Below are 22,345 nucleotides of genomic sequence, written 5' to 3'. Positions count from 1 at the left end.
GAGAAAGAATCTAACAGTTGATGAGCTTCAGCAAGCAGAGTTGGCCATCATTCAATACTGTCAGCAAAGGAAATTTTATAAGGAAATATCTGCACTACAAAGGCAAAAATTGATTAATAGAGTGAGTCACATAAACAAGCTACGTCCAGTACTTCAAGATGGAATTCTCCGTGTCGGGGAAAGACTTGGTTGTACATCCATGCCAATGGAAGCCAAGCATCCAGCCATCTTACCAAAAGATCACAGAATATCAGAGTTGATTCTGCAAGATATCCACAAAGAAACCAGTCATAGTGGACGCAACCATATTCTTTCTAGATTGCGCCAAAGGTACTGGATCCCCAATGCCAATTCCTTGATAAGAGGAATCCTGGGACTTACCCAGAAATAGAATTCTTCCTGATGAACCACCATTCACCCGATGTGGAGTCGACTCTTTTGGTCCATTTGAAGTTAAGCGTGGAAGGACTACAGTTAAAACGCTACGGTATCGTCTTTACTTGCCTAGCTTGCAGAGCTGTTCACATAGAGGTTGCAACATCCTTAGATACAGACTCATTTATCAATGCACTTCGACGCTTTATAGCAAGGAGGGGTCAAGTCATGGAAATGCGCTCTGACAATGGAACTAATTTTACAGGAGCTGATCGTGAACTCAGAAGGTCAATTCAAGAATGGAATAATTCCAAAATCGAAAACACCTTAATATCACAACACACCTTACTTCAACGTGGCATCATATGGATGTTCAATCCTCCAGCTGGATCGCACCATGGAAGTGTATGGGAGCGTATAATCCGTTCTGTTAAGAAGATTCTTAATGCCACTTTGAGAGTTCAGAACCTGGATGAGGAGGGTCTTCAGACATTTCTCTGCGAAGTGGAAGCCATCTTAAATAGCAGACCAATAACTACCCCCTCCAATGACCCGAATGATTTAGAAGCCCTCACACCTAATCACTTGCTGCTAATGAAGGTAAAACCTGCTTTGCCCCCTGGACTCTTCCAAAAGGAAGACCTCTATGCACGAAAAGATGGAAACAGGTGCAATACATGGCTGACCTCTTTTGGAAGCAATGGATAAGAGAATATTTACCAGAGCTTCAAAGGCGTCAAAAATGGATGAAAGTATCCCGAAATTATAAGCCTGGAGATTGTCTTAATTGTAGTTGAATCAGCACCCAGAAATTGTGATCAGCTGTGGAAGCACATGGTTTTTCTACCGTGTCTTTTGTTTTGTGCTTGTTGGATGTTTGGAAACATGAATAAATCAATTTGGATCAAGAAACAAGAAGATGCATGTAGATACTTTACTGACACAGATTTTCACCAAACGATGGAACTTATAATACATATACAATGTACACACATGAACTCATTTACATTTATTAATTTATCAGATTATTATTTTTTTTTAACTAAGTTTTTAATTTGTGAGTAAAATAAAGTCTGTAGTTAACATCATAAAAGTGACTTTCACATTTTGTTCTACAACATAAATTACACACAATTATATCTCAAACATTAATTTAAAAAATGGGTTAAAAAAAAATATTTGCTAAAAAAAATAAGTTGCTAAGTTAATAAAAAAAGCACTTCAAATATCACAAGAATATGAGTTTGTATGCTTGATGAATCAGACTGTCTTGCTAGCAACTTCATATAAAACCAAAATCACAGCAGAGAGACTTGCAGACTTGCAGGTTTAGTTAGTAAGTTCAAATGCAGTGATAGATCTATATGTGAGGCTTACATATAGATCGATAAGTGTGAGGGACGTTGATGCAGGCAGGCTGAAAGCCAGTGGAAGACAGATAATAATAATTTGATAATTAAGCTAATTATTGTAGATAAAAAAATGTGAAAGTCTAGACAGAAAGATCTGGTAATTTGCTGTGCCGAATGCAGCAGACAGATTTAGTAGATTGAGAACTGAGGATCTGGTATGACATGATCCTGAATGTACAAGTTTATCTCACGAACAGAACATCTACAGTAGAAAGAAAGAAAGAAAGAAAGAAAGAAAGATAGATAGATAGATAGATAGATAGATAGATAGATAGATTTAACTGAACCAGAGCTCCTTCACTTTGCTTTAACAAATTCAGAGAAACACACTGGTCTTTTGTCAGATCACCTGTTGTGCACCTAATTAGGAAAACTGAAAGGATCATCAGCCAACATGGCATTGTACATGGTGTGATATTATCAAAATGCATGGTATTTTGCAATGCAATATTAAGTTACAAGTTACATTGTTTGTTCTTTTGTTGTGGCCAGGTGAAGTAACCAGAACATTATTTGATTCTTATCTTAGAAAATCAATTGTCAAAGACATGAAGGTAGTCGGTCTGAGAGAAGAGGATGCAGAAGGGGATAGGGCTAGATGGAGGCAGATGATTCGCTGTGGCGACCCCTGAAGGGAACAGCCGAAAGGAAAAGAAGAAAGAAGAAGATCTTAGAAAATCAATTTAATTTGCATTGACAAAATATTATTTTTTTATGTACAAATAACAATGTGATTAATTATTACATTATTATTAGTACACTATTATTGATTGCAATGCATCCCACATTTCTGTTAAAAGAACAGAATATAAAAAGTGTTTATTGGCAATTTGAGAAATAACCTAAGTATTCTGAACGCAAGGTGGAAGGGGATAGGGCTAGATGGAGGCAGATGATTCGCTGTGGCGACCCCTGAAGGGAACAGCCGAAAGGAAAAGAAGAAAGAAGAAGATCTTAGAAAATCAATTTAATTTGCATTGACAAAATATTATTTTTTTTATGTACAAATAACAATGTGATTAATTATTACATTATTATTAGTACACTATTATTGTGCTGATTGCAATGCATCCCACATTTCTGTATATGTGGGATATAAAAGAATATAAAAAGTGTTTATTGTCAATTTGAGAAATAACCTAAGTATTCTGAACGCAAGGTGGTGCTGTAAGACTAAATATTCAGCTTCAACAGTCAGGTTAGCCCGGTTGCAGAGATGGAGATATGAGCTCGGTGTCATCTCAAGGGTTTGGTTTCTGTCATGTCTTCCACCGGAGCTGATCACGTCAGTACTGCAGTCGGCGCCTGGATGATGCTAAACGCTCTCCACAGCTGTAGGTTAATTTCTCAAGTGCGTGTAATCACGTGAACTTAAATTAAATTAGTTGTTTCAGTGAAATAAATTATCTTGCCGTCTTTACTCCACAAGTGTTCACTGAGTTAAACACAAAATGTCCCTTTATGCACACCATAGTTGATATGAGCAACGAGGGGGCAAGAACAATGTTTTTTTTTTTTTTCACAGTCTATATTCTTTTTATATTTCATGGAAGTTTATAGAAGACTGGATAACTGGAAGTGGGCCAGAGGTGTTTGGGCTTTTACCTGTATACCCACTGAAGAAGTTAATGGCGTTTAGCCTGGACAGCACATGAATGGAAGCCCTCATGGAAAAGGTAAGTGTAGGCTGACTAGATTTCTGAAATGTAAACTGGGGACATTTCCTAGTTCAGTGGTCAAAATGTAATTGAAATCTCACTTGCTGTTGAGAAAAAGAACAAAACAGCATTATATTATCACAAAATTATGATTTTACAAAAACACATTACAAAAATAAAACAAAGTATGATATAAATAAAACTATTTAACAAATATTTCTAACGTTTTCTATTAAAGGCACAATATGTAATTTTTTATATTATCACAAAATTATGATTTTACAAAAACACATTACAAAAATAAAACAAAGTATGATATAAATAAAACTGTATTTAACAAATATTTCTAACGTTTTCTATTAAAGGCACAATATGTAATTTTCGCCGCTAGAGGGCGTGTATTCAAAATAAACAAAGAGGCAAAGGCGTAGTTTGATGACGCCGTGACTGAGTGTGGAATCATGGGAGTTGTCGTCTTCATCCACACAGCCGATGCAATCCGACGGGACTCGGCCAGAAATCATGTTCATGGATGAGCTAATGATTTATTAACGTAGTAGAATGAAGCAGGGTGAGGCTGAAAGCCGTCGAAGCGAAACGAGGCAGCTGAACGAGCGTGACACACGGCTCGAAAGCAGCGGAGCTTTTATTATGCCACAGTCGACCGCTTCCGCTCTTTCCGGTCGTGCGAATGTTGGGGGAAAAAAGTTCTGTTATAATGCTACTCTGTGCGGTCTAATAAAACGCACAACATATTAAATCGTCTTTGGTGTTTCCATATTTTCTACAAAACAAAACCGGAAATCGAGGGGTTATGACGTCATTGGCAGGTGACACAATGACACTATGGACACGGTCCGTGTCACTAGTTAAAAATACTTATTTCTCTGGATTTAAACATTCTTCGAAACATTTGGGATAATGTAAGTACACAAGTCAGCAAAATATATAATACTGTTCTAGTGGCTTTTGGATATTTATACAAAAAAATCTTACACATTGTGCCTTTTAAATGTAATTTTTACAAACTGTGAATGCGCTGTGTACACTGTACAGTTCTCATGTTTTTAGAATGTTTTTAGTTTTAGAAAATCTTTACTATCTTGAATTTAGGCTTATTGTTTTTGCATTTTAGGCTCACTTTGAGCAGAAATTATTATATGCTTTCTTCAAGTGTAACTGTTGAAAGTGTAATTGTTTAGTTGATTTTTTTATTTATATTTTCTTAATATTTCACCCACGTGGTATTGTTACGTGTGTTTGGGAATTAACTTTCGGGAACGTTTAAAACTGTATACAAAATCCTGCAGCCTGTTCAGGTCCTTTTATATAGTGCATACAAACAGTATTACTTTAATTTATGTGACTACCTTGAAACCGATAATGGTGTCTCTTTTGTTAATTGGTTGTAATGGTGTTTTGCTCTCATTCAGGTTAAATTCTTCATGGCTAAAGTAGCAGTGTGCGATCAAGTAGTCCATATAGCTTTCAGCCTCCTCTATTAGTGACGATATTTGCTACACGATTGCCCTGCTAACCAGCGGCCTAGTTGGTCAAGTTTTTGCACTGTTTGTGCAGTGTTTTGAACATGCTGTAAAATGGGGACATTTCCAGGGACAGGACACCAGAAACTGGGATTGTCCCCAAAAACTTAAATGTTTGGTCACCCTATGTTAGTAAGCCCATCAGCCAGAGGATGCTCATCCTGTGGTCTGTGTGGGTTCTGTATAGTGCTAAATGCATACTTTGTGGTTAGTAAAAACCTCAGGGTTCTTTTCAGAAAGACTAGGGGTGTAAGCTTGGTGTAATAATAATCCCCCTTCCCCCCATGTGGTTCTAAATCTCTTGCCAAAATGGTGGACACTTTGGTGCACTCGTTGTAGCTGCTGCCACATATAGGCTACTGCTTACAGGACTTTCCAGGATGTGAATATTTGAAGATGTGGGGATTGAGGTTGTGTTGTTGGTCTTATTCATCCATGAAATGTGTCTTCCATGCTGAAGATCCCCTCTGGACACCAAAGTAGTGCATCTTGGAAATCGCACACTAACAGACACTGAAAAGACTGAAGACAGCATCACAAAATAAATAGAGCACTTCACATTTCACACTGAAATGTTTACATTTCAAATGCACAGTCACTCTGAATTGCTACATACAGTAAGGGTTTTTGTACAGTGTACGTGTGTTTCCTGTTACTGTGGGCCTCAAAGCACAGTAATACATAGCGGAATCCGTAACTGCTGCAGAGGAGATTTCCAGATGAACACGTTTCTGTATTTTATCAAGTTTGGTTGACAGACGTGGGAAAGGTGGATTGGCTTTTGTCACATATTTAGAAGCTTCATCAATCATTATTAGAAACTCTGGTCTTGATCCAGGTTTTTGTTGGTACCAGTGCAAACTGTCTATTGAGCCTTCATATATGCATGACAGTGTAATGTTTGTATCCTCCATTAACTCTGTGGTGTTTTTGTCTGGTTTGATTGAATACCCAGTAGTTTCACCTGTAAAGACACATATATATATATATATTTAGCACATAATATTTGGTATTAAAAGAAAAAAACAGGAAGTAGTTTGTCTTTTTACCCCAAAACAAGAACCAATTAAAGCTAATTTCTTACCAAAGTAATTGAAAAGTATGAACAGACAGAGAAAAAACATCGTTTTTGTGAAGATTTCTCAAGATCACTGAAAGTCCTCTTCTGTCTTCAGAGGCATTGTTGCCGTTCTTTTGTTTTGCAGTGACTTTCCCCTCAGCTAGCTCCACCCCCCACTCATATATTACTTTCACAGCTTCACACATACTTCAGAAGTTCTCCATGTTCTGTCTTCATGCAGAGTTTGGTACAAAGTTTTACCATTTAATAGTCTACAAACGTGTATCAGGTCTGTCATTGGGTATGCTGAGAATCGTCCTTGGAATACAGCATAGTCACTTCTTGGTAAAGATTACATCTGCTGAGAATACCGCATTTTCTGTACCTAGAAGAAACATGATGTCTCTTGTATTTAAACAGGGATTGGAACACACTGAATCTGTGCAATCTTTCTGTTATATGTTTATAACTATGTACAACACCTTCAGAGCTGGTAACTTGCTTTATTATAGGAAAGAATTTTCATAGAAAAATGTTGTTTAAGTACTTTTGCTGCATATGTACTACATACTTGCTGAGTATGTTTTAGTACTGTATATTGTTTATTGACTCTTTCTAATGGTTATATATGAAGTTTTTAAACTGAGCATCATGATCGTCATCTTGAATGTAATTTCACATTCAGTTTTTGCACAGTGAAGTTCTGCTTCCTGTCACTGTGGGCTCCAGGGCACAGTAGTACATGGCAGAGTCTATGACTTCTGTAGAAAAGATGGTCAAATTCATGCTTTTGGCTGCTTTATCAGCCGCAGCGGTCAGACGGAGAGCGGGCTCTGATTTAGGGCTGGTTTCAAAGAACATAATGAGGTGCTCAGGTTTGGATCCGGGATACTGACGGTACCACTGTAAACTGCGAACTGTGCCAGTGTAGTTACAGATCAGTGTAACACCTTTTCCTGCCAAAACCTGCTTCTCTGTGAAGACTGGTTTTATGACATCATCAGCAGCATTCTCTGTTAAAAACATACAACTTTTAATTAATAATTTCTAGTGGACTAATTCAGATTATCAACAGTATAAAAATCAGGGGAAAAAAGCATTTCCACAGTAATTATGAATCACTCACCTTTTAGGAGAGAAAATATCATGAATACCAGGAGCAACATTTACACTAATGAGAGACTAACCGTTCTCTTCTAGAGTATGACTGGCTCTATGTATGTCTGCTCTGTTTTTAAACAACTGAACCGAGACTGAACTAGGACGGTTCCTGAGCTCCACCTTCTGGCAGCAGAATGCATATGAGATGACTTGTGCTACAATATCTCATTGTTTTTTTTTTTTAATGGGATGTATCAACAAGAACAAATAAGAGCTCACTGAAAGCCTTTGGCCTAGTAAATTTTACAGTAAGAAGAATGAAATTATTAATAGAGCAAATATTTTAAATATTTGAATGGAACTTTTTTTTAAGTTATGAGGACTGTCACTGTCCAGAGAGATCCAATTGATTGTAAAATGTATGTTTACTGTGCAAATAAATCAAGTGGCAAAATGATGACAGTTAGTCAAGCAAAGTCTCATCTGCAGGAATTTGTCCTGTCTATAGACCTATAAGGAACTTTTACTTATTTGTTTTGTTTTATTAATTTTCGTATAAGTAATACTAAGTAAGGTTCATGCTTACAACCTTTTTTTAACAACCTGATGTCAGGGACCACCTGATTTTGCTGAATTTTACATATACGTTATATTATATAGGTTCATACTATGTGGTTGACTTATGGTATTGTAAATTATAGTGTGTTTGTCTTGTAATTATTTCATTATTTATTATTATTATTATTTAATTATGGCATTAAATGAGCAGCAATTAACAAGTAAATAGTATTCTAACATTTAGGGGTGGGCTATATGACCAAAATCTTGCACGATATAAGTAATTTTATTTCACAGTAACAATATATACATCACAGTGTAGTTGTTTTTGCTTTATTTAAGGTCTTTATGATATCAAAATTTTGATACTATAGAAATTTCATAATTCTGGTCACCAGTGTCAATATCACAAAAAAACTAATACTTCCTGAAGACAAGTAAACAGACAGCGTTTAAATAAGAATAAGATACTAATTACAAGCAATAGGGAAAGAAAAAAAACTACAGTAGAACAAATAAATAAGCAATACTACATTATAAAGTAATCAAATGTATAAAAACACTGCATATTCTTCACTGTGAAAATTAAATATATATTTCTTCTTATTAAAGTTACAAAAGTGATTTAGTCGAGTGATATTTTCTCAAGAGGGAGATATTTTCTCTCTTTTGTTGTTTGATTAACATGAATGACAGACAGCAGGAATATTAGACTGCTGTAAGAGCTGCCCGGATCCAATATATTACACGTTTTCTTTCTCAGCTGTTTGCTTTCACTTAAGACCTAAAGTACTGTGTTTACAAGGATACTTGCAAAGACGGGCATTTTGACACATACAAGTGTGTGTATAAAGCAGCAAAAATAGCTCAGTTCAATACTCCCGCGCTCCATGAGCACCGTCTTCACGTGCGCGCGCATATAGCGAAAGGAGTTCTCTTTTGCTGCTGATTGGGTTTCAATGGCTTAAAATATATTGTTTTTAAAATGCAATGCTTAAAACATGTGTAAACAAGTTTTCGTGACCATGTAGCACAGCAACGTCATGTGAGCGTGTAACCGTGATAGAGACCATAGTCTAAAATCTCTACCGGTTGATAAATTTCTACCAGTTAATCGTGTCTACCGGTATATAGCCCACCCCTACGAACATTTGCTAAAATCGTAAAGTACTCAGAAAGACAACATTATGGCCCGACAGCAAATGTACGGAAAGTGGGAAAAGAGACTCTGCATGTGAAGAAGCTCCTCCCTGCTACAAACATGATTGTACAATATACAAGAAACACGTTTTTGTACAGTGTAGTTGTGTTTCCTGTCACTGTGGGATGCAGGGCACAGTAGTACATGGCAGAGTCTTTCACTTCTGTAGAAAAGATGGTCAAATTCATACTTTTGGCTGCTTTATCAGCCGCAGCGGTCAGACGGAGAGTGGGCTCTGGTTTAGGGCTGGTTTCAAAGAACATAATGAGGTGCTCAGGTTTGGATCCGGGATACTGACGGTACCACTGTAAACTCTGAACTGTGCCAGTGTAGTTACAGATCAGTGTAACATCTTTTCCTGCCAAAACCTGCTTCTCTGTGAAGACTGGTTTTATGACATCAGCAGCAGCATTCTCTGTTTAAAATACATTTTTAATTAATAATTTCTAATGGACTAATTCAGATTTTCAACAGTATAAAAAGGAGGGGAAAAAAACAATTTCCACAGTAATTGTTATGAATCACTCACCTTTTAGGAGAGAAAATATCATGAATACCAGGAGCAACATTTACACTAATGAGAGACTAACAGTTCTCTTCTAGAGTATGACTGACTATTTATGTCTGCTCTGTTTTTAAACAACTGAACCGAGATTGAACTAGGATGGTTCCTGGAGCTCCACCTTCTGGCAGCAGAATGCATATGAGATGACTTTTGCTACAATATCTCATGTAGAATATGGTCATGCAGTATATGTGCTTTGTAAGCACTAATAAACAGCCAGTATGCTAGTAATATGCATGCTATTAAGCAACTAGTTAATAGTGAGAATTAGTCCCTAAACTAAAGCGGCAATTTTTGCTTACTTTAAACTCTTATTTGTTTTGTTTTATTGATTTTTGTATAATGAATACTAATTTAGTTTCATGCTTGTATGCAGTTTTTTTTTCCTTCCAAATTTTGCATAATGTTTTCTAGTACTATGGTGTACTGGTTAACTTATTGTAAATTATAATATGTTTTGTTTTGTAACAGTGGCTTTAAATGACCAATAAATAAGTAAATGGTGCATAACATTTGCTAAAATGGTACAGTAATTCTCAGAGAAAACCACCTTATAAGGAACGGAAAGTTAAAAAAACACTGAGACACTGCATGAGGGCAGGCTTAGATATATGCAGGGACGTGCACAGACATTTTGAGGGGCAGGGGCTCAAGTGGAAAAAAGGGCACTTCTCATATTTATTACATTTTTTTTCTAAACAAAACGTTAAATATATTAGGGGTGTGTGATATTGACAAAAATATATCTCAATATTTTCTGGGATTTTATCGATAACGATAATTAGATGATATTTTGCTGAGTGTGTTATTGTGTTGATATCTTAAGGACTACAGTGGACAGCTGACTCCAAAAAGTTTTTGATATTCTGCATATTCTGTGTGGTGGTCAGTTCACAGTGATATGAATTAATCTTTTCCAATAAGTTTAAATGGTTTTTTACCTTTTAATGGGCATTTTTACCTTTTTTAAGCCATTTTTTTTCTAAAAGTGTGCATCATCTTTTCAGTCAAATTCTTAAATTGAATCAGTCCATTAGAATAATAAGTCAGCGATAATATCGCGATATGAAAAAACGCGATTTTTCAATCGCAGAGGCTGTGATTACACTCGGTCACGTGACACGCGAGAGTAAAGAGGTGTGTTCGACATGAAGATCGATCGGTGTATGACATCAAAGTATGGTGAGAGAAAACATAAGGAGACGTCCGCGCTCTCTTATAGCTCTCGCAGTACTTTGATGACACACACCCATCGGTCTAAGCAGTACTTTATCTGACATAAAGGATCCGCGAATGAAACTGTGACCACAAACACCATTAACTTAAGTGAATTATATGGTAATAATCAGCAATATGCTTTTACACAAATAACTTTTATTTTTGAATGTTTCATATGTGTTGACACAAATGACTTATTTGAATTTTTCACTGATACACAACATTGCACTAAGTTGTTAGAAAAGAAATGCGTAGAGACGTTATTGCTTGATGACGTCAGGAACCGATGAATCGGCTTTTTGAACCAGTTCAATGAGCCAATCTGTCCAAAAAGAACTGGTTTGCGGAAATGAGTCGGACTTTGCATCACTGTTCTGCGGCTGTCTGTCTGTCTGTGATGTGCCTATCAATGTGCGCTACACTGCTGTGCTGCAGAGACGCGGAGAAAGGCATCGGAACTCGACAGAGTTAATAAACCCGACCTGATATTTAGATTTTTTTTTTTGTTTGACAGGGAAAGCTATGCGCAAACAGAAACACACACGCACACATATATAGCCTACATATATTCATTTATTAAAAAAAAAAAAACTCCCCAAGAAAAAAGGGCACTTTCTCTTGAGGTAGAAAAAGGGTAGGTGCTCAAGCCCCCTTTGATGTCTGTGTGTGCACGTGCCTGGATATATGACTATACAATATGCAAGAAACAAGTTTTTGTACAGTGTAGTTGGTTTTTCTGTCACTGTGGGCTGCAGAGCACAGTAATACACAGCAGAGTTTGATATAGCAGCAGAGGAGATCTCCAGATCCACACGTTTATCATCATGGAGTCTGATGGACATATGTGGATAAGGTTGGTCAGCTCTTGTGACATACTTAGAAGACTCAGCAATCAGCAGCAGAAACTCTGGTTTTGATCCAGGCTTCTGCTGATACCAGTGGAGACTGTAAGCTGATCCATTATACAGTGGGTACGAGGTGTGTGGCTTTCCTAATCAAGTCCAATCAGTATAATCAAACACAGCTGGACTCAAATGAAGGTGTAGAACCATCTCAAGGATGATCAGAAGAAATGGACAGCACCTGAGTTAAATATATGAGTGTCACAGCAAAGGGTCTGAATACTTAGGACCATGTGATATTTCAGTTTTTCTTTTTTAATAAATCTGCAAAAATGTCAACAATTCTGTGTTTTTCTGTCAATATGGGGTGCTGTGTGTACATTAATGAGGAAAAAAAATTAACTTAAATGATTTTAGCAAATGGCTGCAATATAACAAAGAGTGAAAAATTTAAGGGGGTCTGAATACTTTCCGTACCCACTGTATGTACAGGACAGTGGTGCTGCTTCCTTCAGTTAAAACTACAGACACTTGGTTTGGTCTGATGACATTCCCATTCGCTTTACCTGCAAAGATGACAAAGAATCAAGCAATATAATGGATTATGTTTAGAATGAATAAAAAATGTGTATATTTTTGATGTATATATTCTAGTGATATTCTGAAATATGGTGCAATATGTGATGTGTATGACTAACAGTACTTACAGTAACTGAGGATAAATATTAAAACAGAAGAGATGAGTAGCATGATTCTGTAGTTTGAGTTCAGACTTCTCCATGAAGGGAAGTCAGTGTTGTCTCAATGATTTCTTCTACTGAAGCTGACAAAACCTTGAGCTCCTCCCACACATACCTCCTTGTTGTCCCTACAAATACTGACTGTTTGTGAATACACTTTAGTTTACTCTCTAATTAAAAAGAAGGTTTTGTAAATACAGTACGGCTGTTGTTTAGTCATACATAATGATTTCATAAAAAATAAAATGTTACTTTTGGACAATCAGCTGTACAGGTATGTGGAAAATATACAGTTTTAAAGTACTGTAACCACAAGTTTCAAAGATCTTTAAACTGGTTGATACCAGCTCTCTTCATTTTTCTTTTATTTTTCCTTATTGTACACAGTGGTACTTGTTGGTAATGTTTGGTAATTACAGTGTGTCCTGATTGTCTGTTTTTGTACAGTGCTGTTGTATTTCCTGTCACTGTGGGCTCCAGGGCACAGTAGTACAGAGCAGAATCATCCAGCTCCGTAGAATATATGCTCAGATTCATACGTTTGATTCCTTTATCGGCCACAGCATACAGACGAAGCTTGGGCTCTGACTGACTGTTGCTCTCAGTGTAAAAAATTATATTCTCAGGTTTGGATCTGGGATACTGACGATACCACTGCAAATTTTGAACATTGCCACTGTAGTTGCAGGAAAGTGTAACATCTCTTCCTGCCAAAACATGCTGCTTTGTGAAGAATGAGGTTATCACTTCAGCATCAGCATTCTCTGTTTTAAAAAAAAAAATTAAAAAACATTACAATTCATGATCTAATTAAGAGTATAAAATAGTTGGTTTATTAACACATTAACCCCGTCAAAATCAATAATCTGGAAATTGTTCTCATGGATTACTCACCCTTAAAAATGGAAAATATCATGAGGACCAGCAGAAGCAACATCATCATCAATGAGACAAAAAGCCTGTAGAGTCAAGATTTACAGTTTCCTCCGAACTGACTCCGTTTGTATTTGCACTCTGTTTTGAAATAATGTAAATGTGAGCTCCACCTTCTGGCAAAAGTAATGCATAACTGGGTCTCTCTGATGTAAATCTTATTTAATAATATATGTAAAAAAAGAGAGAGAGAGACCATGTAGAATGTGTGTGGTAACCACTGGTTAAGTATGTCATTCTTTTTTGAATGTAACTAAAACAACCAAAGTTATTGTACAGCAACATGATAAACAGATTACATTTCTATCTACAAAAGTAACTATAAATTCAGTAGTCTAGGTGCGGTCTTAACTGTGTACATCTGTACTGTAGTCATTTTAACAATGGCCTATTTGAACATTCTAGTAATTTATCAGAGAGAAATGTGTCTTAAACAACTTTTGTATTTATTCCAAGCTTCATTTTAAGGAACATATTGAATTTCTTTTATCCTGGATGGTGATTGGTTGTCTTGGTATTTTGTAGTCCATTTTTGTATTGATTATGATTATAGTCCTGAATTATATTTTTTTCTCTTTGAGAAATGTCCTTGCTAAATAGAGTAAAATTAAATACATCTGATAATGGCCAGTTATTATTTCCAATGGCCAGTATGTTTAAAAGCCATATTAGATCAGAAGCATAATGGAATATGACTATGCAACAGACAAATGACAAGAAGGTTTTTGTAAAGTGTAGTTGGTTTTCCTGTCACTGTGGGCTGCAGAGCACAGTAATACACAGCAGAGCCTGATACAGCAGCAGAGGAGATCTCCAGATCCACACTTTTATTGTCATGGAGTCTGATGGACATATGTGGATGAGGTTGGTCAGCTCTTGTGACATACTTAGAAGACTCAGCAATCAGCAGCAGAAAATCTGGTTTTGATCCAGGCTTCTGCCAATACCAGTGGAGACTGTAAGCTGATCCATCATATGTACAGGACAGAGTGGTAGCAGCAGAGGAGATCTCCAGATCCACACTTTTATTGTCATGGAGTCTGATGGACATATGTGGATGAGGTTGGTCAGCTCTTGTGACATACTTAGAAGACTCAGCAATCAGCAGCAGAAAATCTGGTTTTGATCCAGGCTTCTGCCGATACCAGTGGAGACTAAGCTGATCCATCATATGTACAGGACAGAGTGGTGCTGCTTCCTTCAGTTAACACTACAGACACTTGGTTTGGTCTGATGACATTCCCATTCGCTTTACCTGCAAAGATGACAAAGAATCAAGCAATATAATGGAATAAATTTATAACAAAACAAACAGGTATTTTTGTTATGTTCTGGAATACAGTGCAAAATGTATATGAGTAATACTACTTACAGTAACTGATGATAAATATTAAAACAGAAGAGATGAGTAACATGATTCTATAGTTTGAGTTCCGACTTCTCTCAGGATCTGTATGAAGTTTTTGTGTCCAATTTACTCTGCTGGAGTTTAAAAATATTGAGCTCCTCCCACACAGACCTACATGCTCATCTCACCCACCCTACCAATACTGTATAGGAAGATGTAGTCTACAAGCTAAAAATGATGTTGTGTTAGTCTAATTTATCTAATATTACACTATTACGAGCAGCAAATTAATGCTTGAAACATTTGATAGTTGTACAGTGCAAATATTGTATATAATGTTTTTAAATCATGTTCTTCTGTTTAATATCATTACTCGTTCAGTTTTTGTTTGGTCTAGTTGTATTTCCTGTCACTGTGGGCTGCAGGGCACAGTAGTACATGGCAGAGTCTTTCACTTCTGTAGAAGAGATCATCAAATTCATACTTTTGGCTGCTTTATCAGCCGCAGCGGTCAGACGGAGAGTGGGCTCTGATTTAGGGCTGGTTTCAAAGAACATAATGAGGTGCTCAGGTTTGGATCCGGGATACTGACGGTACCACTGTAAACTCTGAACTGTGCCAGTGTAGTTACAGATCAGTGTAACATCTTTTCCTGCCAAAACCTGCTTCTGTGTGTAGACTGGTTTTATGACATCAGCAGCAGCATTCTCTGTTTTTAAAAAATGTAATTCGTTATTTATAATGGACTAATTTAGACTGTCAACAGAATATGGAAAGAACACTTCCAAAGTAATTGTTATAATTCACTCACCTTTTAGAAGAGAAAATATAATGAATACTAGGAGCAACATCTACACTAATGAGAGTCAAGACTTACAGTTAGTTCCCTTCTAGAGTATGACTGACTAGTGTGTCTGCTGTTTTTAAACAACTGAACTCAGAGTGAAAAGATTCCTAGAGCTCCATCTTCTGGCAGAATAATGCACATAAAATTAATGATTGTTACACATGGGAACTTTAAAAAAGTTTATATATAAAACTTGTGTATATATATAAGTGGTGTGCTTTAACCTGAAATTGACCTGAAATTTATGGTAATTATTAACATTTAAGCTATTTAAGTCTCCAACATGTCAGGGGCCACCTAAATGATTCTACATTTTGTGTATATAGGTAATATAGGTAATTTATTTATTACATATACTATTATGCAGGCTATGTAATTTAGTGTACTTTCTAATAATTCACAAGAAAATGGTGCATTACATCAGGCATCAGCAATAACACAGTAAAATGGTCATTGAGGTTACTTTTTCATGTTATGAAGCAATGTTAATTAACATTAATCAAGAGCACGAGCACTCTGCATGCCCATTTTTTTTTTTACAAAAACCACAGATTTATGCATAATGTGCAATGTACGTTATTGAAACATTTCTACAAGTATAAGAACATGAACACAGCATCAGACTTAGCTGCATTACCAGGACAAACTCGTCGTTGTATTAATGAGGCTCTTTGTCAGTTAAATTTAAATTCTGCAAATATCTGTTAATAGCATTGGGAAGCTGGCAAAAATGTAATAAACTAATTCAGCAGCAGAGATGATATCTCATGAGACTTCGCTGTGATTGATAGTGACACCAAGTGTTTAGAATCAAATTTGTTTGTCAGAAACGTGACAAATTATGTTCTTTTTGTTAAAAAAAGTGCATCACATCGTATCAGTCAGGAAAGACAATTAAGAAAAACTGGTGTGAAAGTGCCTTCTAGTAAAAATAGGTCATAAGAAAGTTTTTGTACAGTGCAGTTGTATTTCCTGTCACCGTGGGCTGCAGGGCACAGTAGTACAGAGCAGAATCATCCATTTGAGTAGAAGATATGCTCAAATTCATAAGTTTGATTCGTTTATCGGCCACAGCGTACAGACGAAGCTTGGGCTCTGACTGACTGTTTGTCTCAGTATAAAAAATTATATTCTCAGGGTTGGATCCGGTATACTGACGATACCACTGCAAATTTTGAACATAGCCACTGTAATTGCAGGAAAGAGTAATATCTTTTCCTGCCAAAACATGCTGCTTTGTGAAGAATGAGGTTATCACTTCAGCATCAGCATTCTCTGTTTGAAAAAAAAAAGTGTAAACAGGTGATTTATTGACACATTACCATTCAAAATTAGTATTTTTCTATTTGGAAGGTATTCTTATAAATTACTTACCCATAAGAGGAGGAAATATCAAGAGGACCAGGAGAAACATCTACACCAGCAAGAAACAAAAAGGCCTTTGTGACTTTCCTCAACTAACTCTTAACTCACAGACATAATAAGTTTATGTCTGTGCTCTGTTTTGAAATGACTGAACCTAGAGCTCCACCTTCTGGCAGATTGCATGTTAAATTCGTGCTCACTAGTTTAAATCAGGCAAATTAAACACATTTTAAACATTAACAGCTTTTTCCTGGATGTTTCTATAATAACAAAAGTAGGCAAAAATGTATTGATTATTTTTGTTAAATATATTGCAATGTTATTTTACAGTAACATGATGAAAACAATGTTTTAATTTTAAAGATCGCATGTCTATTTCCAAAAATAACCATAAAGCCTTTTAGTTAAAAAAAAAAATAACTTCCAAAGGAATTCAATATTCCAGTAGATTAAGGGTTCTTAGAAATCCGACTGTCAGGGTTTTTCCTGCATAGAGAATTATGAGGCGGCCGCCTCCGCCAAATTTTGTGCCGCCTCTGGTTGGCAGGCAGGCAGTCACGTGCAAGCGTCACTGAACTTCTTCCATTAGAGCGTTTAGTTCATATTTGGAAAAATACTGATATTTTTATACAAGTTTACTTGATATTTCTTTACACAGAATCATCATTTCTATTAATTTTCCACTGATTTACGTGATCTGATGAGCATTAACTCATATTACGCGATCATATCTCTGTATGTATGAATGACGCGCGGTTTCGTTTACTACACACACACTGAAGCGCACGCGACGCTCGCGGTGATTTCAGCATCTGTCGTCTCACTAAATGAGGACATAAATACACGAACAACATCTCCAGAACTTTTAAATGGAAATTTACACCACTTTGATAAATAGCTTATTCTTTCAGTAGTTTGAGATGTATATAAGTAATAGTACTTACCGTAGCTTAGGAGAAATATTAAAACAGAATAGATGAGAAACATTTTAGTTCAGGATTCTATCAGAATCTGTATGAAGGTACGTCAGTGTTGTATTTTTGATTTGTTCTGCTGGAGTCTACCAAACGCTGAGCTCCTCCCACATAGTACAGTGGGTATAGAAAAGAAACACCCCCCATTAAAAGAATCACATTTTGTTGCTGTGCAGCCTGAAATGAAGACGGACACAGTTTTTGTTTTATCCAGCTGTATTTAATCAGTGCAACTTGTAACATCCAAGTGAAAGATAACACCAACATGTCATAAATGTATATAATGTTGTTTGTATATATATATATATATATAAAAAAACAAACAAACAGAATCACTGGGTTGTAAAAAGGATCACCCCCTTTTGTCAGTATTTTGTTGAACCACCTTTTGCTTTAATTACAGCCTGTAATAGTCTGTTGGGATATATCTCTGTCTCTACTAACTTTGCACATCTAGACTTTGCAATATTTGTCCACTCTTCTTTGCAGAACTGCTCAAGTTCAGTTAAATTTGATGGTGACCATTTGTGGACTGCAGTCTTCAAGTCATTCCACAGATTTTCAATGGAGTTTTAATCTGGGCTCTGACTAGGCCATGCAAGGACATTCATCTTTTTCTCATTCAACCACTGTGTGGTCAGTTTTGCAGTGTGCTTTGGGTCATTGTCATGTTGGAAGGTAAACCTTCTTCCAATTGACAACTTTCTGGCAGAGGGCAGCAGATTTGCCTCAAGAATTTGACAGTATTTTGCCCCATTAATTGTTCCTTCTATCCTGACAAGTGCTCCAGTCCCTGCTGCAGAGCCCATAACAAGATATTACCACCTCCATGCTTTACTGTAGGAGTGCTGTTATTTGGATGGTGAGCTTTATTGGATTTTCGCCAGACATATCGTTTGGTGTTGAGGCCAAATAATTCAATATTAGTCTCACCCGCCTCAGAATCTTCAAGGTGCGCTTCGGCAAAGCTCAGTCGTGACTGCATGTGGCCTTTCTTGAGGAGTGGAGAATTTGTGATATTGTCGTCACATGTACACAATGACCACTCTTTGTCATAAATTCCTGCAACTGCTTCAGAGTTGCTGTAGGCCTCTTGGTCGCCTCTCTGACCAGTTTCCTCCTGGCTCTTTCATCCAGTTTGGAGTGACGTCCTGATCCAGGGAGCGACTGTGTTGTACCAAATACCCTCCACTAATAGACTTCACTGTGCTTCTAGGCATTGATAAAGCCTTTGAATTTTTGTTGGATGCATCTCCTGACTTGAGCCTGTCCACAACTTTGACACAACCAGTATTGTATAAAGCGCTATACAAATAAAGGTGACTTGAAAAGTGACCCATAGTTGATTGTTTGCTTCAGTTGCACTACCAAGGATTAGCTACACCTGATTGAGTTTACAAGTCATTTTTAGGAGGGGGGTGATCCTTTTTCCAACTCAGTGATTCTGTTTGTTTATTTTTTTTTAAATGTCTGACATGTTGGAGTTATATATTTCACTTGGATGTTATAAGTTGCACTGAGTAAATACAGCTGGATAAAACAAAATGTGTCCGTCTTCATTTCAGGCTGCAAAGCAACAAAATGTGATTATTTTAAAGGGGGGTTATTCTTTTCTATGCTCACTGTATGTCACTGTATGTCCTGTCATTGCCCATTTTGGGCAAAAGGAAAGGAATAGTTTCTACATTGTACCTATTTAAATGTGTTTAGTTGAGTACTGTCATAACATGTTTTTATTTTTCAAATTTTTATGTCAGACCAACTCGGGTCCCCACATGACATGTTGGAGTTATATATTTCACTTGGATGTTATAAGTTGCACTGAGTAAATACAGCTGGATAAAACAAAATGTGTCCGTCTTCATTTCAGGCTGCAAAGCAACAAAATGTGATTATTTTAAAGGGGGGTTATTCTTTTCTATGCTCACTGTATGTCCTGTCATTGCTCATTTTGGGCAAAAGGAAAGGAATAGTTTCTACATTGTACCTATTTAAATGTGCTTAGTTGAGTACTGTCATAACATGTTTTTATTTTTCACATTTTTATGTCAGACCAACTCGGGTCCCCACAATATAGTAATACTTTTGTCAAAGCTACAGATTTCTGATTGGAAAAAAAATACAGTTAAATAAAATAAATAAAAACAGTTGAATAAAAGTCAAATATGTTGTCAGCCAGTCTATCAGCTTTTAGATGTTAAGCTCTACCATTGGCAAGATTTTGTGCAGGAGAAAAGGGTTTCCTGTCACTGTGGGCTGCAGGGCACAGTAATACCGTGCAGAGTCTGATACTTTAGCAGGGCTGATTTCCAGTTCCATGAGCTTTGTGAGTTTGTCAACATTAGCAGATAACCAGTGGGCTGATGGATCTTCTTTAACTGGATCTCCAGATTCAGTCATGGAGAGAAGAAGTTCTGGTTTGGATCTTTGATACTGACGATACCACAGTAGATTATAAACAGCACCAGTGTAGTTGCAGGAGAGAGTAACACTGTTACCATCTTGAGCTTGTTTTTTAGAATTATGAGATGTTATTAAATCACCAAGAGAGTCTCCTGTCAAACAAAAAATGTATTCATATATATTTAAACCCTAAACAATTTAAAATGTTAATGAATGACAAATTTATATGAAGAATTAATATGGAAAGAAAAACATTCTCACCTGCAAGTGCTGAAAGGAGCAAAGGTAAATAGACCCACATAATGTTGTTTTAACTCACAGAATGACAGCACACTTAGATGTCAGAAATGAAAAACACTAAGAGCTCCTCCTTCTGACAGGTTTGAGGGATTACATATAAAGTTTTATTCTTCCCCCAACAGCAGGAATGGGGATCAAAAAGAATTCAACTTTTCAAATTTATCTCTCAGTAATTTAGATGTAACTATGTGATTGTTTTACTACAAAAAACTGACTAATCCGTCCAGCGATCAGAGCGATTGTAAATTTTTTGATTCACTAGAAAGAACCAGCTCATAAGAGTTATTTGTTCTTTAACCTGAATATATAATGCCTGTTTTGTGAGACTGACTGACTGACTGACTGACTGACTGACTGACTGGAATGGACTGGCCTGGACTTGACTTGACTTGACTTTTAAACGAACCAGTTCTAAATGAGAAGCGTCAGTTCTCGGTTTGCAAACCCCATTTACTAACAACCTCGGACACACTCCTATTCTTTAAGTCAGTATTAAAAATTGATTTGATAATTGAGAGTAAATTTGACCTTGTAATTCATTCATCAATAAATATTACCTTCCCAAAATATTGATATTTATCATTTTTGCTACTTTTTTCAGCCATTGCCTATTGTCAGTCATTTCATACTCAGAGGTACTTAATTTGATTTCATTTATAAGTTGAAATGTATATTTTGAAAAACCACTTTCATGCTTAATATTATTTATTATTTGATTTAAGTGGAGTGTCTGTTGAAATCTGATGCTAGTATAGTTTCTGGTTTTTGTACAGTGTTGCAGTGTTTCCCATCACTGTGGGCACCAGGGCACAGTAGTACAGCGCAGAATCGTCCATTTCTGTTAAAAAGATGTTCAGATGCATCCATTTGTTTCCTTTATCAGCTGTAGATGAAAGTCGAAGTGCAGGCTCTGACCGGCCACTGAGCTCAGTGGCAAAAATGAGAAACCCTATTCGAGATCCTGGATATTGTCGATACCACTGCAGTGTGCTAACACCTCCACTGTATTCACATGAGAGGGTAACATTGTCTCCTGCTGTCATGTGCTTCTCTGGGACCAGTGGATTTATTGTATTTGCGTCAGCATTCTCTGTGTAGAAGAAGAAACAATAATGCTATATAGATTGTTCCTTAAATTAAGATGTTAATGTGTTAATACAGAATTTCACACAACCTTTGGATTAAAAGTAAAAAAAAAAAAAAGTATGAATAACTGACCTTTGAGCAGAGAGATAATGATCAAGACCAGGGACAACATTTCACCAATGAATGAACAAAAAAGACATTGAGAATCAATGCTGCAAATTTCTTCCTAAGATGTAACTAACTCATATATAGCAGGAGCTGGCTAATGAAAAACATGAATCGTATAGCTCCTCCTTCCGGTAGAATATGGGTTTGAAGAACATTTTATGATTGTTGATCTCAGAACCATTTGGAATGAGTTTAAAAAAGATCTTAAATATTAGGCAACAAGGTATCAAACCAATTATAGTTTATAGTTTAGAATATACTGAAATATTATTATCAATAACAAATGTTTAAATACATATTCACATCTTGCAAGCAAAAAAGAAGAAAAAAAACATTAATGTTGTATTTTATAGTAACTAAGAATAAGTATCATATTACTAGACTTTTGGCTAAACTTTGAATATGAGTTACTCAGTGCTTTTAGATAGCTAAAGTGAGTTTTAAGTGTTTTATGAACAATTAAAATCTACATTTAAAACAAATGCCTTTGAAACTGAACTAAATGAATTAATATCTCTTAAAAATAAAGGTCCTTGAATTGATGGTCCATGAAAAACCATTGATATCCCATTTCAATTTAACAGTTTTTTTTTTTTTTTTTTAAAGGGTTTTTTTGGATTTTTAAAATGTTTTTTACAATAAAAAAA

The 22,345-nt window shown here is 36.2% G+C and overlaps 6 gene segments (V, D, J or C); all 6 read right to left on the bottom strand.

Moving 5' to 3' along the window:
* Window positions 1-6,730: 6,730 nt before the first annotated feature.
* Window positions 6,731-7,197, bottom strand: LOC107678914 (T-cell receptor alpha chain V region CTL-L17-like). The segment is given in 2 exon segments: window positions 6,731-7,062; window positions 7,176-7,197. Coding segments are annotated over 2 exon segments (354 nt in total).
* Window positions 7,198-8,893: 1,696 nt separating this feature from the next.
* On the bottom strand, window positions 8,894-9,478 carry LOC107678913 (Ig lambda chain V-II region NEI-like). The segment is given in 2 exon segments: window positions 8,894-9,324; window positions 9,439-9,478. Coding segments are annotated over 2 exon segments (471 nt in total).
* A 2,577-nt stretch (window positions 9,479-12,055) lies between these two features.
* On the bottom strand, window positions 12,056-13,214 carry LOC107678912 (Ig kappa chain V-VI region NQ2-6.1-like). The segment is given in 3 exon segments: window positions 12,056-12,100; window positions 12,743-13,038; window positions 13,169-13,214. Coding segments are annotated over 3 exon segments (387 nt in total).
* A 1,718-nt stretch (window positions 13,215-14,932) lies between these two features.
* LOC107678911 (Ig kappa chain V-VI region NQ2-6.1-like) lies at window positions 14,933-15,406 on the bottom strand. The segment is given in 2 exon segments: window positions 14,933-15,264; window positions 15,367-15,406. Coding segments are annotated over 2 exon segments (372 nt in total).
* A 4,525-nt stretch (window positions 15,407-19,931) lies between these two features.
* On the bottom strand, window positions 19,932-20,445 carry LOC107678910 (T-cell receptor alpha chain V region RL-5-like). The segment is given in 2 exon segments: window positions 19,932-20,296; window positions 20,406-20,445. Coding segments are annotated over 2 exon segments (405 nt in total).
* Window positions 20,446-21,190: 745 nt separating this feature from the next.
* LOC107678909 (Ig kappa chain V-VI region NQ2-6.1-like) lies at window positions 21,191-21,702 on the bottom strand. The segment is given in 2 exon segments: window positions 21,191-21,534; window positions 21,663-21,702. Coding segments are annotated over 2 exon segments (384 nt in total).
* Window positions 21,703-22,345: the final 643 nt, after the last annotated feature.

This window comes from Sinocyclocheilus anshuiensis, unplaced genomic scaffold, assembly GCF_001515605.1.
Source record: "Sinocyclocheilus anshuiensis isolate Anshui unplaced genomic scaffold, SAMN03320099.WGS_v1.1 scaffold1576, whole genome shotgun sequence".
Classification (NCBI taxonomy): domain Eukaryota; kingdom Metazoa; phylum Chordata; class Actinopteri; order Cypriniformes; family Cyprinidae; genus Sinocyclocheilus; species Sinocyclocheilus anshuiensis.
This window is presented reverse-complemented; position numbering and strand designations above follow the sequence as displayed.